At 33.6% G+C, this 15,670-nt stretch overlaps 1 protein-coding gene across 7 annotated transcripts in view; it reads left to right on the plus strand.

The window, feature by feature from the left end:
* LOC124216896 (uncharacterized) overlaps positions 1-4,102 on the plus strand; it is a 176,067-nt gene extending 171,965 nt beyond the window's left edge. For all 7 annotated transcript variants that reach the window (XM_046621976.2, XM_046621973.2, XM_046621972.2 and 4 more), the window contains 2 exons: positions 567-815; positions 1,766-4,102. In XM_046621976.2, the coding sequence (XP_046477932.1) occupies positions 567-815; positions 1,766-1,857 (341 nt within the window). In that variant the 3' untranslated portion in view covers positions 1,858-4,102. The remainder of the gene's footprint in view (positions 1-566; positions 816-1,765) is intronic.
* Positions 4,103-15,670: the final 11,568 nt, after the last annotated feature.

Genomic DNA, 15,670 nt, shown 5'->3' on the forward strand with positions numbered 1-15,670 from the left:
AGCAAGTTTGAATTGAGAAACAAACGAATGTAATATAATAATATAAAAGAAGTAGATGAAGGGCAATCAAGAGGACCAGAGACACAGACCCGGCTTCGTGAAACTTAACCTAAACGCGCTCGCTTCAGATTAAACTCAGCTGATTGACGTCACTGACGGTGCGCAGAGTCCGTGCGTAAAATCAAGTTATCGGAAAGTGCGCATGCGCAAGAAATCCCTAGTCCGTAAAATTGCAAATATCAATGCAACGCACGTGCCAACGGCGTTCTGCCTTTTTATTTGTTTCAACAAAATCCTGATCAATTTATCGAAAAGCTCTAGAATCAATTGTTTCATGCGATTACGAACAGTCTCAACTCTCTTCTGGTCGTATTCTTTGAGACCTTGATCTGCCAATTAGTACTCAGAAGGAGGTTTCTAGAAATTCCGTTCGAGACGAAAAGTAGGAAAAATTCTTTGGCTCGGTCCAAAATTCGGCCAAAAATTGGGAATTACAAGTCCCATTTGGGCCATGAGAGTCAGGGCGATAAACACGACTACCAACGATGGTGTAAATTGTTGAACAGCTTATTCCTGCCACGGGCGTTGGTTCGACACGGAGGGCACGCAATTCGTAATTGCGACTCCTCTGGCAACCAGGAGGACGGCATGGTCCAACGACAACAACAGACCGCAGCCATTCCGCAACAGCAGAAGACTCTGTTTCATGTACCGTGAAAGTGGCGGTGTGGTCAGTTTGACCGCCAGTCCGGTCGCTTGTCAACGAGGAGTACCGCCGCCGCCTCCGATGTTGGCCTTCAACGCGACGAGCATAGGTGAGCATCGTCCCTGTTTTCGATAATATTCAACCCAATTAATTTAAACCTCCGATTATCGATGAAATCGATTATTTTTTCTGACAATCCGTTTTTGCTTTTGACTCCCATGAACGACGCAATAGAATATCAATTTATGGTATTAAAGTATTAAATTATTATCATTGTCTTGCTTACTAAGTACCTATTTGATGTAATTAATGAAAGGTAAATGAGTATTTTTACCTGAAATTGAAATATATTTTTAATGAAACTATGAATTATGGAAAAACTTTACCTATATTGAGACTACATACTGAATTGTACGAAATTTGGATTAAATTTGGATTGGTTAAAAAAAAAAAAAAATACGGATTAATTATTCTTAGCTTAATGGCTATCGCTACTACGTAGATGAACTGTTTTTGACCATCTTAAGACCCTCTTTCCATAAAAAGCGCGAAAAGAAAGATTGAGAGTTTCGTTTAAGACGGAGCTTGATGTAATAAGTAAAAGTACACACAATATTTGTACATCAATATTACGTGTACTGTACACCATAAATATAATATACGTCAACATTAGACTGAAAAATTAATATTTGCTCGAATCACGGCGTTTTATTATATCATTACAAGTTTCAATTTACAATGCAAAGGGGAGAAATTTTATTTCACTTATAATTCCGGATTCAGGGCGAAATTTCCTAAAGCAACGATTGCTTTTGAGATATGCAAACATCAATTTCGTGTAAGATAAATTAATTTTCATTTGCCCGATTCAGCGTTTATATACATATACATGTACATATAGTACATAAAATATGTATACATGATATGCTTTTGCCGGCGCGTCTTATGTAAAGGGTGTCGGTGAAGTCTCGAGTCGAGAAGGTCAATAATTTCCCGTCTTCCGTCGTTCCAACCTTAATTCGGGACATTCGTCTTTACTTATTTCTTTTTTACTTTCAGGCCAATGCGTGGAGGACAACGCCGCACCGAAATTGAGAACTTCGGGAATGGCGATTAGCTTGGTGATAACGATTATCGCGATATTCAGGTGATTCTGAGTGTGTGTAAGAAAGGAAATTAGAGGAAATCGAGAAACAATTCGACGGACGAGAGAGATACGCTACTACCGTGTATCGATGTATAATATTTCATGTAAAAAGCTGCACAACCGATACTTCGATAAGTTTAATGAAAAAAATATCCACACACTTACGCAGACACACGGAAAAAAAAATAAACAGTGACATATGTCTGTACAGATTATTATTATTATTATTATTATTGTTTTTATTATTGTTATTACTATCATTATTGTCATTGCTATTATTATTATATATTATTATACTTAGGTACGAGAGAAAAATATTGGAGGATTGAGAATTTGACCAATCGGAATGTAGCTGTTAGCCTGCGTCTCGTTGAGCCGATTATTCGGCGTGTCCGTGTGACAATCGAGTGAATTGACGATGCAAATGATTGTTGATTGAAAAAAAAAAAAAAAAAAATAGTCGCAAAATTGCGGAAATTTGATGCCAAATCGTCACACGCGGCACTCCGGATTCCGTTTGACGAAACGGGAATAGGTTTTTTACCGATAGGTGGTAGGGATTATAGATAGAATATATAATCGGGGGTTAAATGTAAGAACATAGCTATATATATATATATACATATAACGAGTGCGCGATGGGATGTATAAATAATTATGTAAGGGGCTATGGGTTAGACGATATCATGGTGCGTTTGAGACTGTGTGATGTGAACGAGATGCGAAAATGTTTTAATACCCGTGATTATAGTGCGAAGATTGAGCGGAATATGTAGAAAAATTAGAATAAGTGACGGTAATAATTGAAACAGCATTATGAATTACGATTGAAAAAAAAAAAAAAAAAAACCAATCGATCCGAATCTATAGATATTATTATACATATAATATATTATACGGGAAGCCCAAAAAATTAACGAATCTCTGTATAGAGTACATAGATATATATAATAATCACCCGATAGGCCGGTGATTGAGGAAAAGGAAAATTAAATGAGAATAGAAATAAAGGATCATGAGAGCAAACTAGAATTTAAGAATTCGTATTACGTATAAAAGAGTGAGGATATTAATTTCTTATGTAACGAAATAATTTTAACGGAGGATCAAGAAGAAAAACATAAAAGTAGAAAAAAAAAAAAAAAAAAAATTAAGTAAATTCAATAAGGAACATGAGAAGAAGAAAAAATTGGACGAAGAAATTTTTAATATAATATTCACCGATAAAACTATCTACCGCTGTGAAAATTATCCGTAAACAAACGAACCTGAGGTGAAAGAAAGAGACGAACGAGGAAAAAAACAATGCCGAGAGATTTACCGAACGCGAGAAAAGGAACGGATGAAAAAAAAAAAAAAAAAAAAAAACGCACGCATTATAGGTAATCAAGTGAGAAAGTGATTAAACGCAATACAGCCATGTACCTATATTACACACGTACATAGGTGGTAATAAAATTACTTCAAAGAATATTTTTTTTGGATAATGAAAATAGCGGGACGAATGAAAATCTGAAAAAAATTTAAGCAAAATGTTGATAATCATAATAATAACAACAACAACAAGAACAACAACAATAATAATAATAACAATGATAAAAAAGTAACGAAGAAAAATTCAAAATGTAGAAAATGAAGTCTTCGATCGATCTATTTGTATAATGTAAATTGCTATAACTGTGATTATCCGTTGCGCTGAAAATGCCGCAAGAAATTTATTAGTACGTAAATAATAATAATAATAATAATAATAACAATAATAATAATAACAATGGTAATAACAAAAAATAACATTTGTTTCTGACGCGCTTCGAAAACAAATTTGAGATTGCAAAAATTAGTGAATTTTAAATTTGGCACGGGCGGGGAAAAAATATAATTAACACAAATCGTAAAAATTTTTTTTATCGTTATCTCAATAACCGTACGTTGAACTCGTTACGAAATTCATTACGCAGTCAGACTTCGTGTAATATATTCATACTTGCGGAATTCTAGTTGTTAAGGTGTGTATTATAAGTAGGTATTTGTATTTTATATCGTTAAAATCTTGAATTGCCTGTTCCCGTAAAATCATTGGAAAGCTCAATTCAACCGGCTCCCAAATTTGTATAAATTTTTAGACAAAGCAAGCCTCATGCCAAGTTCAAATTCTAGAATCAATGTAAAGAAAAAATCACACAAAAAAAAAAAAAAACAAAAAAAAAACAAAAAAAAAAACAGAAAGAAAATGACCAAAACCAATAGAATCTGTCGTTAACCACGAATTTATTCCTTTCAAAGATCACAAGAATAACAAACTAATCGGAGTTTCGAGAGGGAAATTTTTTGCCACATGGTTTTAACCGCGTAACAAATTCGACAAAATAACATTGCAATAGACAGACGTTATCCGATATGCGCGAGACATTTTTTTACCACTCGATTATCTCATAATTAACACGCAATCTTCACCCAAGCAAGCAATAAGCAATATACATATATATATATGTATATACCTATACATACATATACATACATATATATATATATATGATAATCATATATTATTACGTTGTACATTATAAAGTGAAGTGTGAAATGCATAAGTGATACGGTGTGCAAGTGTGTAGAAAAGCCGTTTTAGTTGTGTTCACGGTATATACTAAGAAAATATTATTAATTATTATTGAACAAAAATACGATCAATATTATTGATTATAAGAAAATTATCGAGGCGAGAACGGTGACGTTTATTGTAAGTTATACATAGTCTATATAATATTATTATTATTATTATTATTACCATTACTTTTTATTATTACCGTTGCACAATATGTCGTATACATGCAAATTACCGTTGAATTTTTATCTAGACTTAATACCTACATATTTACTTAACACGCTCGGAGCGTGTGTTTGTGTGTGTGCGCGCGCGTTCTATTTTTTTTTTTTTTTTTCTTCCCTCGTTTATACGAACAGTAGAGAGAGAGAGAGAGAGAGAGTGAGGGAGAGGAAAAAGTTTAAAAATAAAACAAAATTACCACCAGATTTCACTTGAGAAATTTAAAAAATGACTATCGATGAAAAACGGTTAATTTGAGTCAACTCGTACTGTTCATATCTGGAATTTGTTCGATTTCGAATACCGCTCGCGGCATCTTTTAAACCCCGAATCGGAGTGAACGAACCCCCCACCCCCCCATTTATAACTTGTACACTTATACGTATATACGTATACATTTAGTATATATATATATATAATAATATACACGTTGGTGAGCATTCATCGAGCCAATATAATCGAATTCGAAACTGTTAACTTTCTATTAGCATTCCGTTAATTCCGAACAAGAGTGGAATTCCGAAATTTATCCGTAACAACATGTATCTGTCTATCTGTATATTGTATGCCTGCAACTATATACAAATATATATATATATATATATATAAAATAAATATATATAAATATATACGCACGAAATATAACAAAGTTGAAAATCAATGTTCATCGAGGATGTCCGATCGTATTTATGTATATATATTTGTGCGCTAGTGTGTTTAACATACAATACATCGGGCAAACGTTAATCGAAACTGTGGAATAGCGACGGGCTTTTTCCTCGGTACCGCGGCCTCGGTGAAGAAAAAAGTAGAACTTAAAATGGATGGGGGGGTGAAAGGGGAAAAATACGTTTCAACATCATCAAACCGAGGGATCAAATCCCTGGCGCCCGGCGGTCAATTATCACAGTTTTCAAATTTTTACCGCCGTTTTCTCACCTCCTCTCCCGCGGAGGTTTTTCCACCCCGTTTTTTTGATTGCCGTTTCGTTTGCCCTGCCGGGAATTTTTGCACAAATTGGTAATAAAGTTTGATCCTCTCTAAATACCGCGGTTGCCGACCGACTCGCGTGTCTAATTCTCGCGCAAACGTTCAACTCTGCAAAAGGGGTCGACGGAAAATTTAAATTTAGGTACGACGACGCAAAATTATACGTACCTCTCACCTCTTCCATAATTACTTGCTCTTTTTTTTCTTTGTTAATTCTCAGATGAATTTTCTTTTTTCGTTTTTGTCGTATCTTTTTTCTGTTTTATTCTTTACTGCTTCTTTGAGGACGAGAGTGGTTCTTTTCGAATTTTTATCCTATTTCAATCTTATTTTCTTTACATCGTGTTCCGTTTTTTTTTTTTTTTTTTTTTTTTACCCTCAGTCACCCTTTGTACAAATATATATGCATTATGTAATCTATACGCGATTGTGTGCATTTGTATGCGAGAAACAATTGGATGGAACTAGAATGAAAGAAATACAGTGATGAAATTTTCTATCCTGCACGTAGCAGCCAAGTTATTCATCGTTTCCGATCAGTCGATTTTATTTTTACACCTCGTATATCATACGCATTGTACGTACATTTTTTACGCACAAATTATTTACATACATATATGTATATATATATATACACATGTGTGTGCGCGTGTTGGATTTAACACTACAGTATAATATATAGGCCTGGCTTATATATTATTACACAGATAGGATTAATATTAAAGATAGGCGATGTGGATTTTAGACTGTATCTAAATATATATTATAAATATATATATACGTGTATAAAGAGTATGTAATATAAGCGTAACGTTGGCTTATGTATAAAGTGCGTAAGTTATACCTACACACGTGTAAATGATTAAGTCTCAACTTTAATCTGTATTATTGACACTGTAACATAAGGTGATAAGCTCATTGTGACAGCAATCATGTACGGAGCCTCGTGATCGATTGCTAATTTTTGTAAAATCGTTAACGACGTGAGATGATCGGGTTGCGTTTCAATTACGCTCTTTCAATCTGCGCACGATAATTATACTTTGACATTCAAGTGGGGAAAAAAGAAATAAATAAACAAGAATTCTCAAATTTATCTTGTGTGTCAGACTTGGAGGAAAGGTGAAGAAATCTTCTTTTGTATCAATTTTACGCTTCGTTTCGCTGGACCAAAAGGAATGAATGAAAAAAAAAAAAAAAAAAAAAAGAAAAGAAACGAAAACAACGGATAATCTAATAAAAACGAAGGAGTAACGAAATCGTTAAAACGACATACCGCAAACAACAATCATTTCAGAGGTACAATCATACGCAACGCGATCAATCGATAATTAATTCATCAGTCATTCGACATCTGTAAGGTAGGAGGAAAATTTTCACCAGACTCAATAAAATCATGCTGCAATCCCCGACTATATTTATTAAAATAATAATAATGATAATGGTAATAATTATAATAATAATTGTAATAATAATAGTAATAATAATAATAATCATAGTAGAATCGTAGAGTTCGAAACGCGTGCATTTGCATATGTATCACACATATATATATATATATATATACATGGGAATTGATCACGGGGCTGTAAACGATTTACGAATAACGCGTAATATGCTGGTAATTGTAATAATATACATATACGTAAAAAATATATACATATGTATACATTGATAAATTAAATAGCGCTCAAGAGGCATATTAGTAATAAATATGTAAGTGCAAAATTTTTCGTCTTTCATGAAAGGCGTGCGGGAAAGTAAGGAAGGGAAAAAAAAAAAGAAAACAAAAAACAATCGATTGATATTCGTGTATTATAAATTATTCAGAGAATCGATACTTATACGTATGCCTACATACCTGAGCGAACGATATACATGCATGCATATTAGGGTGGTACTTATTTAGGGTGTTGACGATTTTTTTTTGCCCCAACCCCGAAAATAAACTTTAAATAATTTAAAAACAATTGTATAATTTTTTCAGATTCTTACCCCAACTCCAAGACAGTCCGCATTTGTGATCGAAGTTTTGTTACGAAAATAACGTGGGAAAAACTTTTTTTTCTCAGTTTATATTTTATTGTAAAATTAACAATGTTCCGAAAAATGTGTAACTGCGAGTTCTTGGTGGGGGGCATTGGTGATACTATGTGAAAAAAAAAACCACATCATCGTATCAGGCAATCTCGACAAATTCCACACCATCGATATCTGACTTTTTTTTTTTTTTTTTTTATTCAGAGGAAGCGCAATTCATCTAGATTGCATGGTACGACGATCTGATTCTTTTTTATCATATAGTAGCACTAATGCCTCCACTAAGACCTCGCAGTTATAGATTTTTCTGAACATTGTTACTTTTACAATATAATATATACTGAGAGAAAAAGTTTTTTCCATGTTATTTCCATAATAAAACTTGGATCACAATACGGACTATCTTAGAGTTGAGGTAAGATTTTGAAAAAATTAGGCAATTGTTTATAAATTATTCGTAGTTGATTTGAGGGTTGGAGGGGAAAAAATTTTAACAACCCCCTAAATAATTACCACCCTGATATGTATACGTACGTTAGGGTGTTGCTTATTTAGGGGTTGGAAAAATTTTCTTTCGGCCGCCCCTCGGATCTGTTCCAATTATTTAAAAAAAAAATCTGTGCAAAGTTTCAAGCCCTTACGTCAACTGGAACACGTGCAGCTAAGGTCTGAAAGTTTTAAATATAAAATACATATAGTTTTTATAACCAGTTATTTCGTTTTGTATAACTTTGGTATAAATTAAGAGAACGATTTGAAACTTGGCAGAGTTGTTGGTTATAATGATAGAAACAAACCGTGAAAATTTCAAAATTTCATCATCATTTTATAATACATTTCTTTTTTCTACGTATGCATAACAGAACCACTTTTATTAGGATTATATATATATAAGGGAGTAGTAATTATAAAATTTTGAAATTTTCAGGGTATCTTTCAATCATTATAAGCGAAAACTCTGTCAACTTTCAGATCGATCCCTCAATTCATACCAAAGTCATACTAAACGAAATAACTGGTTATAAAAACTGCATGTATTTTATATTTAACACTCACAGAGCTTAGCAAGTGTTTCAGTCGACGTAGAGACTTGAAACTATACATGGATTTTTTTTTATTTTTTTTATGATTTGGAATAGACCTGGGGTCGTCCCGATGAAAATTTTTCCAATCACCAAAATAAGGATCACCCTAATATATATGTATATTCTTGTATACAAGCGTCGATTTGAAGTCGATCGAATTTCAATTCAACGTACCGACCTTCAAAGTTATAAATCAATTACCACTTAAATAAATAATAATCATATTAATAACAATAATAATTTTAACAATAACAGTAATAACAATATTGACAACAACAACAACAACAACAACAGTAATAGTAATAATAATAATAATGATAAAGATTTCTCGGTGGATAATGGCATCAAGAACTTTAGACATATTATCATAGGTTCGAGTATAATAATTGAGGCTTGGTTCGTCCTATAAATACAGACAAATATGATTGTAGCATAAAATTTGTTAATTATATTGATAGACTACTGTTAATACGATACGCGAAAAAGGCATGACGGAAATACCTTTCTACGATGTTGTTCTTTTTTCCTTTTTTTTTTTTTTCTTCGCTATCCTTTCTTTTTTGTTGGGCAATTCTTATATACGTATATATACATACATACATTATTCGCATATTATACTATACGGGCGCGATTGAACCCGATTGCATTGCTCTGAAGGTGAAAGAGAAAAATTATTATTAACAACAACAATAACAGCAACAACAACAACAATAATAATAATCTTAATAATAACCATAATAACAATGATGATGATGATGATGATGATAATGGTAATAGTAATAGTATTAGTAGTAGTAATTGTAATAGTTATAGTTGTAGTAGTAGTAGTGATAGTGGTAGTGGTAGTAGCAGTAGTAATAATAATAATCGTAATGTTAATAATAATAATAAAAATAAAAAATAATAATAATGATAACAACCTAGTAATAATAATGTATAACGAGTAATACTAATGAATAATAACAATAACAATAATAATCGTGTAATAATAACAACAACAATAATATTAATAATAATAATAATAATAATAATAATAAAAACAATGATAAAAATAATAATGATTACAACCTAGTAATAGTAGCGTATAACGAGTAATGCTAATGAATAATAATAATAATAATAATAATAATAGTAATAATAATAAGAATAATAATAAGAACAATGATTAAAAAAATAATAATGATAACAACCTAGTAGTAATAGTGTATAACGAGTAATACTAATGAATAATAATAATAATAATAATAATAATAATAATAATAATAGCAGTAGTAGTGGTAGCAGTAGTAGTAGTAGTAGTAGTAGTAGTACAGTTATAATTGTCAACAATTTTTGGTATGTACATCTATATATATATATATATATATACACACACACATATATGAGCCATTCTACCAAATCCTGTACGCAAATCCAGCCTCCAAATTTTTTATGCTTTTCTTACGAGATCTTCACATTAAATAATCTGGACAAATCATAAAAAAAAAAAAACATCATGAATTTGGAAGCCGGATTTGCGTACGTGATTTGGTTGAATGGCCTATATATCGTTTATATATATTATAATGAAGAATATTTAAATCGAGTGAATCCACATTAATATTATGCGTATAAATAATTGTTGACTACAAAGAAGTAAAGGAAAGACTAAGATTAGGAAAAAAGTAATACGAGGAAATCGGCAAGAGAAATAAAAAAAAAAAAATAAAGAATTCAAGGAAACTCATCAATTATAATATCGTGTGACCTGATGCGGTACGAGCGGTAAGAAGAAATGGACAATTTCAGAAGGTGAAAAAACAAAAAAAAAAAAAAAAGAAAAAAAACGTCTAGAAATAAGAAAGAAAGAATGAAAAGGAAAGATATTGTAGCCATTATAGGTATAGAGGAAAGAGAAACATTAAATACGTATGTATAGAAAGGACGAATGAAAAGGATAAAGAGAAAAAAAAATTGATTTTGAATAAGAAAATTATGTGTGTAAAAGCTACCTGTGCCTTGTAACAAACTATATATATATATATACATAAACTCTAACGGTAACCTATTAATTTTATCGATGTGAATGAATTTTTTTCCAAACTTTGCGTATATATTTCGTATAAAAACCTTATCCCCAGCCGATTATCACATAGTTTGCTGTACGTGTAAAATATATATGCGAATGAAAGTTCTTCCCAAGGTCTGAAACTGTACAACAAAACAGAGGGTAACAATTATTGATAGATGTAAGAAATAACGACGCGTAAAAACGCAACGCCAAGTTCAATTACAGTGGAATAACGTTTTTAATACCCGTTGCATGTTTATGTAACAACGATTGTAAAAAGTGCATTGTCACTGCCCGAGTGACCCGATCTTCAAGGAAAAATTCAAGGGACTCGGGTGAAGTCCCGAGTTACGAAGAACATCGGGGAATAACGCGCGGCCTTTCACTCCGTACAAAGCTAAAAAAGAAACTAATCGCCACAATCAGGAGTGTTTCGAAGTATGAAATTTTTTTCCTCGTACTCACGTGATCGTGATGTCACTGAACGCGACTTATTATTACGTAAAGCTGTAAGGTATCGTACGTACAGTAATTGAGATTAATCTTTCGACGCGAAACAGATTGGCCAATTAAAATCGTTATATTTGTCACGTCTAACCGCGTCTCTAGATTTAGATAAATAAAATCCGAGTGGATTAAACGCAGCGATGAAACGAACGCTTTGTAGAAGAGAAAAAAATCAAAGAAGAAAAAAAAAATAAAATAAGAAAAGAATCCAGTTCGCGACGGTGTGGGAAACAACCGTCATTACTTTTCTATAAAAAAACTTGAAACGATTATTTGACAGTCGTCGAGATATCGATTGTGCCTTATACAGGGTGTCCCAATTTCAAATACGCATTACGTACAATTGAAACATTACGTCGGCAAAAATGTAATGCGTCTTTTCAATTGGGACACCCTGTACAGATACATATATTACAATCATATATTATCCGAAAGTGCGTAAATAGTTATCTCGATTTTTGTTGGATTTGAGGCGTTTGAAAATAATTTTTAGCAAAAATCTCTGACGATTAGATGCAATAGGCTTTTACTATATTTTAACGACGCGTGCATGGAAAAACTTTATACCGGAAGAAGAAGAAAGCGGATGATCTAAAACTATAAGTATACAATTCGTAGATCAAATCTCAAACCACTCGCATACGTCTAACTGTACTGACTAATTTTTTGTCACGGAACATGGATCACGTATCGAATCTAGTCGAAGTTTCAATAATTTTCATACGGTAGTAAATAACGCGATTATACTTGCTAGGCGCTTGATCGGATCTTATCGATCATATAATGTATGATATTCGGTGTTAGATGGCTCGACTCGCAGGTTTACAATACGCTTAAATTCCCGCGTGTCTCCAATAAGGTACAACAACGTACAAAGACAGCCGTAAATCATTCTGCAGACAGAGAGTATCAATTCGATTGGATCGCAGTGAGATAAAGCAGTCGAATTTTGTCTTATCTTATTATAGTTTGCTAGGTTTAAATTGTACCGAAGTCTCGGCAAAGATTCGTTCTCGTAAAAGTGAATCGAGTACCGAACGAATCTCTTCGGGATGTTGCCGGAAATTTGAGCGATATTTCGAAATACGGAATGGAGAAAAACATTTTCGTTATTTTCTTTAATGAATGTATATAACTTGTGGAATTCGATAAGAACAGCATTAAAAAGCGTAGAAAATGTTCGCGGCGTCTGCATTCATTCGAAAATCTGATGATTCCGATACGATAACGTTTACTTTGACCGATTTCTGTTGGATTCTGTGCCTTATCATACGATTATAAATGTTTTCCAATGATTTCCGACCGTTTTGGGCGATCTTTAGTGACTTCCGGATTGGATAGAGTCACAGGAAATCGCTTGGAATGTTTAGAAATCATTGAAAATTTATGAAAATTACTCGATGAACCGGAAATCGTTGAAAGCACACGATGCGACAGTAATTAATAGAACGTTAAAAACGAGTAAAACCATTCGTGCGTTTACCGCGAGTTTGCAAGGATTTCCTTGGTTAATTTCCGCCACTCAATTTCCAATAATTTCCAACGGTTTCAGCAACCAGTATTACAAGTAATATTTCAGTCACAATTAAGTTCCTCCGATTTAACAATACGCAATAGTCCAGCCGCTGCTGAATCCACGATTTCCTCAAGTGAATATAGTAATATATGAACCTTGAAGAAAGCTCAAATTTCTTTTTCTATCGGCAGACAACGCAGTTCAAGATATTAGCCATCGATATACACGGTCTCCCGTATATTTGCTCGACAATCAAGGGGTGAAAAGGTCAATAATCCTTGAAGCGAACCACTCTTAGGTTCCAACAATTTCACTCTGGCAAAACCGCACCACGGTTGCAGCGCGTCTTGGTAAGTAATTTTAATTCCCGTTGCAGCCCGCAACTTCAAACACATATCTACATATATATATATATATATAAAATGCGAGTGTGTGACGATCATTGATGATGCTCATTGTACTTACTGGGGATACCTACATCATCACGTTTGAACAGCCGTTTCTGTTGTCTCGATCGTCGCAGCAAGGCGAACAAACGTCCAACGGATAAATGTTGTTGCCTGGATAAGAAACTTCGATTCGCTTGCATTTGTGTAAATGTAAATAAAAATTGTTACTTTTGTGCCTCTGTTGTTATTGTTATTTTTTTTATTTTTTCTCTCTGCTTCTTCCACGCATTGTAAAAATATCAAAGCCTGTAAATAAAATGGTACGTGTATGTTTTTTTTTTTTTTTTTTTAGTCGTTCGTTTTACACGGAACATTTCCCTCCGACGAAATCGAAAAAATTGTGATACCAATCGTGTCGAGGCTGTATTTTGGTAACGCAGATTATATCAGCTGTAATCAGACTGTTCGGGAGTGTAAATTAAAAGATGAGCGTCCAATCTGGTAATTAAGCGATGCTCGATCCCCTGGGCTAATTTGCGTATGGGCGTTCGATGAGTTAAGTACGAGGTAAGGTTCAACGAAAAGAGGGTCAGTCGGTCATTTGAACCCCAATTGTAAACCGCCTCTCAAGCATTTGGCGTGTAACGAAATATACCATGTGTACGAATAATTGGAGTGGACGTCACGTTACAGACTTAGTACAAACGGACCAGACGAGGCTGACGAAATTTTTACCCTTCTTTTCGTTAGCAACGTGCGATTATTAAGAATATAATTGCGGCTTGTACGTCGCGTGTCGGTTCGTGCCGAATAATTGATATTAATTAATACTCGCGAATTATACGTATGACCAGCAAAGATCCAGGGCAAAGATGCGAAATGTTGCGTCAGTTCTGCAATGATCCCTGATAAATTGCAACGAATGGTATAAAATAATGAAAAATTTATAGAAACTATCGCAATGCTTAACGATATTATCACTCGAATACGATACAGTGAAAATAAGAATACTGCAATCCGCGAAGTATTCTCTGACCGATTGTAAGATTGTGTAACGGTTGACAATTGTGAAGCTTTAAACGACGTTGAATCTTTTACATTGCCTAAAATGTATGACATTTTTATCATTACGATAATCATCACCGTGTAAGTAGCGTAAGTCAAAGTTATTATTACACACTATATACGCGACTTGGTGAAATTATATTGATACTGACGTTAAATATAAGACTCGTGGCTCTAACCGCGAACGTGAAAGGAATCGAATCTGACGAAGAGCTGCTAAACTGGATTGAAACGAGTATGCAGATCGATATTCGCATCAAAGCGGCTCGTTTCAACGAACCATTTCCATTTTAAATGTATACAATTTCATTGCACTGGGTTAACCGATCAGCGTCATAGCCTGTGAGCCGAAACATTAACACATTTTGCGTACATTTTTACATTTACATTACAAAAAAAGTTCTCGCGTACCGATATCATGAGTAAATAAAATAAAAAAACAACTCCAGGAACACCGCGAGGTCAACGTTTGTTAGGAAATCGATGCTATTTACGGAAACGGAGACACACTCCGATATAAGGACTCTCGGTAATCTTAAACAACGGTCATTGTATGAACTCTATCTCGTTTCTGGACACGTCCAGCGGCCTTGAACCCGTCAATGCTGGAAAAAATCAGTAGCAATGCGCCAAAAGTGAAACTTCCGATCATTCGGAAGAACGTTGAAAATTAGTTCGATCGGTAAAGAAGATTCGAATATAACGCGCAAATCGGGTCGTACTTAATAATAAAAGTCGTTTTTCAACGTACATTTCATTCGGTATATTAACTCAACGTACATAAACAGAAGTTGAATAACTTGCCAAGAAATTTTCTACATTTGTACGTTCGTACATTTTAGCCAAACCGATCAGCTGTTGGCGAAATGCGACGCCATATTGCTCTAATCACGCCTCTACTAGATTAAATCTCCGTAAGTTGCATTCGCCGGATGATAAAATTTCCAAAAGCATGTCGGGAAAAACCTGAAACAATAAAGTGAAACAATATCCGGGCACTATGACAAGCCGAAAGATCATAATCAAGCATTTCACAAATTAACGTAACGACACCAGCAGTTTGAGTGATGCGCGAAGTGAATGTCTGCGCGACATTGCGTTAAACGCGTTAAAAAAAAGAAACAAAAAAAAAAACACATTTAAAAACGATCAATATAAAATGAAGAAAGCAAATGTATCAGAAACAATGTACAGAGTTGAGCGTAATAGATAATAAAATAAATACAATGTGTTAAGTAAAAAGTCACGGATATAAAAACAGTTTGATACGTACGATATAAAACGTGTTTAATAAATTAAAACGACGGCAGACGCGTAACAAATACAACAAACATCAGGCTTTGTACGATAT

The sequence above is a fragment of the Neodiprion pinetum genome, chromosome 4 (genome assembly GCF_021155775.2).
Source record: "Neodiprion pinetum isolate iyNeoPine1 chromosome 4, iyNeoPine1.2, whole genome shotgun sequence".
NCBI classification, from domain to species: domain Eukaryota; kingdom Metazoa; phylum Arthropoda; class Insecta; order Hymenoptera; family Diprionidae; genus Neodiprion; species Neodiprion pinetum.